Source organism: Corticium candelabrum, chromosome 5, assembly GCF_963422355.1.
Source record: "Corticium candelabrum chromosome 5, ooCorCand1.1, whole genome shotgun sequence".
NCBI lineage: Eukaryota > Metazoa > Porifera > Homoscleromorpha > Homosclerophorida > Plakinidae > Corticium > Corticium candelabrum.
Window position 1 is genome coordinate 5,930,979 of NC_085089.1, and position 4,000 is coordinate 5,934,978.

At 42.9% G+C, this 4,000-nt stretch overlaps 1 protein-coding gene across 1 annotated transcript in view; it reads right to left on the reverse strand.

The window, feature by feature from the left end:
• LOC134179623 (uncharacterized) overlaps window positions 1–1,658 on the reverse strand; it is a 3,440-nt gene extending 1,782 nt beyond the window's left edge. Inside the window, exons 1-4 of the mRNA XM_062646559.1 lie at window positions 1,655–1,658; window positions 1,260–1,597; window positions 312–688; window positions 144–250 (exon numbers count right to left, since the gene is read on the reverse strand). Of these exons, the coding sequence (XP_062502543.1) occupies window positions 144–250; window positions 312–688; window positions 1,260–1,597; window positions 1,655–1,658 (826 nt within the window). The remainder of the gene's footprint in view (window positions 1–143; window positions 251–311; window positions 689–1,259; window positions 1,598–1,654) is intronic.
• Window positions 1,659–4,000: the final 2,342 nt, after the last annotated feature.

Genomic DNA, 4,000 nt, shown 5'->3' on the forward strand with positions numbered 1-4,000 from the left:
GTCTATACTATGTGTATTCTAATCACTTTTTGATGATATATTCTGCGGGCACACATGCACGTGAGCACACACACACACACACACACACACACACACACACACACACTGGTCTTACTCCAATCCCAGCATAAACAGTAGCATACCTGATGACTGATACTGTATTCTAACTGCTTGCCAATTCAGTTTAACACATGTTTCTCCAATTTGTTTCAAATAATAGTCAAGCAGTACAGCAAAGGAGCCTTGAATTCTAATAACAAAACACTCCTGGTGTAGTAGCACAGCAACATAAACATAATTTGTGCACCCACCGATAGTTACCAATTCCATTTGTCCGGTTGTTTATACGTCGACTTATTTCAAACAGACTGCAATTATCGATTCTTGTGCTAACTTCTTGGCAAAGGATTGCTTGATAAATGGAAACAACTCCTTCGCTTGCACCTTCATCTCTCAAAAATTTTCTCAGAGAAATATCCTCCTTGCTTTTGATGCGCTGTCCTGACTCATAGATCGAGATGATTTTTTCATAAAAATGAAGAGCTTCTCTAGAGTCAGACCAGCTGGAGAACTCACTGAATGGTATGATTCGACCATCATAATACAGGCAATCTTGATAAGTTATGCTAGAACTGTCAGAGCTAGAACTGTCAGGTGTGTCACTTTGAATCGTTCCATAGCTGTACACCTGCAAGCAAGCAAAGATGTACCAGGCAAGTACGTATACTGCAAACAGTCTCGGTCTCTCTGTTTAGGTATGTGGCCGAACCATTCTGCTTCACATATCATTGGTCAGCAGTTCAAAGTGCATGCATGCATGCATGGATGTGCATGCCTATATACACCATCTCTGCATTTACATCTTTAACTATCTTGTAGCTTGCATGCCACTATTTTGACTAGCAGCCAAATAAGTGACTATCTGTAGTTATAAATAACCCATGTACATAGTGATGTTGATGTTTGTAGGCGTGGTTAGATGTAATTGACACTTAGCCTGTAACCCCTCAGTCTGTGTAGTTGGTAGTAAAGTGTTCTGTGTTGGTATTGGAGTATTCTGTGAATAACTTTTGTGCACGTGTGCAAGCGTGTGATCAGCGAAGCTACAGTGTTGCCACCGTCAAAACCTAATTGTAAGTATACAACACTATAACTGTGTGGTGTAACGTTCCAGTATAGTGCTTGCATGTCTGTGTATGCATGAATGTACTACACGTGCGCTGCCTACGTTATAAATACAAGCTCATGTATTGCCATACAGAACGGCTCAATGGCCATCCCTGTTCCATTGCCAACTTGTACGCAATCGTATTTGATCCATGGATATACTCTGCTCCGAGATCAATTGGACCCCAGTCATTCCAGCCAATGTCCTGACAAATACGTCCACCTAAATAGACAAGAATATGCTTTAGTCTATCTATGTATGTCTGTAAAATATATTGCAGCTTGCTCACACACCCTACTACAAAAGTGCCAGATGTCCATCTTACTTGCTGTTGTGTTGATAACAATATTATTAAGACATGTGTACAAGAAAGTATCAAGTCTATAGTATAAACTGAAGCCTCGCCAGTGGAGTAAACCAAATGTGGCACTGCCAGTCTTGTGTAGTATTTGTAATATGTATGCAGTATCTAGACTTATTGCATACTCATGATACCCTGGAGCACTTAATTAATAGGCAACACAAACAGGACTCCTTCAAATTTTCAAGATTCTCTATTAATGGATCATTTTATATTGCCGACATCAAAGCAATCGCTACTTCTAGTGTATCTAGATCCATTCAGTGTAGGTATATGAACACAGGCCAGGAGCTCAATCTGGTTTCTGTAGTGCTAATATTTAGCAATACTATAAATTAATAATAACAAAAAATAATAATATAACCTTTTGGTTAGAGTTCTGGTTTTCTGACCATGATGGCCTGGTTCAATCCCAGGTGGCGACAGCAATATAATGAAACGAGTCTGTTGGTTCTTTCTCACTGTCTATTTGGCTATGTCTGTGAGAGTAGACTTGTTTCCGTCGATGGGCAGTTTCTGTGATCTGCCATGGGGATCATTGGCAATGAGGATCAGTGGTTTCCTGGTAGTCATTGATATCTACTGCGCATGCTGTTCAGAGCTGGCGAAATCCTCTTAGCGCACGCAATCAATAATTGATAAGCCAGTTACTAGTGCCATATGGATTACATAGAAACATGTACCCTGCTGGGCTCACCTGCCGGTTGGTGGGCGACTAGATGGGGTAAAGACCCCACTTGCCCATCACAGAGGGGCATGATGACACAATTAGCTTTAAAATGCTAATGTGCATGATTTAGATAAAGTTTTCATACTATAAGACTTCAGTATAATTTGTAGTTTTGATGCTGCAAGTTTGTTGTTTAAATGCGATGAATCCACGAAGCACTGTTCTGTTACAGTCACATATCACAAGACTGTACAAAACTGCCAATCCTTGTTTCACAAGTTCAGGTTTATTTCCCTCTAATTATCTAAGGCTTATTTGGTTCCGAAAACTGTTTTATTAGGTGGGGCTAATTTGGTTCCAGTGACTATTTGGTTTCGTATTTTTACGCCTCAAATTCGCACTCTAACTGTTATGGCTGTATGACAAGAAATACTCCCCCTCCCCCACCCAAATAGTCCCTGTCACATGCATATGGCCAGGCGTATCTCCACTGCACCGCGTCCCAATCTCTGCCGAATTTGGCTGGGGCACGCCAAACTTGTACGGGCCGATAGTGACGTGGCCGGATTTCTCCGGAGTGCACGGGGGTCCCCTCTCGAGACGTCGACTCCCGCATAAAAATTTCTCCACGACGCGAACGCTACACCTTCCGGTTCATTCGAACGCACATCCGCATAAGTCCTGTGTGAACTGTACGTGTCGTAGTCCGTCGCAATGCTTACAGCGATCGACGATTGCTGAAGCCACGCCTTGCGTTTCTCTCCAAATATCTATGATTGCATTTGCACCCGAATCGAACCTAAGCGTTTCCTGCACCGAGCGCTACATGGGGAGTGTGTCGATTTCTACCGAAAAACCCGAGAAAAAGAAGAGCAGGATTCAGCACGCGTGTCATGGCATAGACGGGTGAGTAAGTTGCTGCACGTGACTTTCACGATTTTGCTACCCGGATGAAATACTCGATCCCTAATAATTTCCCTGGATATAACTCTAAACAAAATTCTTCATAAAATTCTGTCCGGGTGCTAAAATTTTCAGAACGGAGTAAAAATGCATGTGAACGAGATGTACTACTAGTAGTCTCGCGCAGCCAGCTCTCCCCCTTTTTGACTTCCGTTGGCGTGGACAAGGTCTGGTAAGGTTCCTTTGATGTCTTGGTTCTTCCGACCCCAGCATTCCATGGGGCATAAAGACATAACGATGACATGTTAATTAAGATAAGCGAACAACTGATGAGAACGCACTACTAACTAGTATCCGCATGTACAGCTAAATTTTCGCTTCTGTTTCTGCTGCAGGTGCTACTGGACTTTGTTCTAGTTCATTTGCTCTCACAGGTTGCGTGGCTGCTTGCTATGGGCATGGTAAGAGACGCGCGCAGGTCCTCTTCTTGTACGACAACATTGGCAGGTGAGTTGTTCTTCGTAACATATCATCGTTATGTCTTTATTTATGCCCCATGGAATGCTGGGGTCGGCAGAACCAAGACATCAAAGGAACCTTACCAGACCCTCTCCCCGCCAACGGAAGTCAAAAAGGGGGAGAGCTGGCTGCGCGAGACTAGAGATGTAACGTACTTGACTAAAATTCCCAGAATGGGATACTCTTGCAACAACATAATTAATTACATACAACGGTAAACTAGCGCCTGCGTTTCTCTCCAAATTCTGATTGTATTTGCACCGAATCCTACACGCCGCCGCACGTTTCTAGAACGGACAGAACACTCCGTTTTTGTCTTCAACTTGATATTAACTAGCAATCAATAATCTAGTTGGATTCCGGGAATCACGTGTCAATG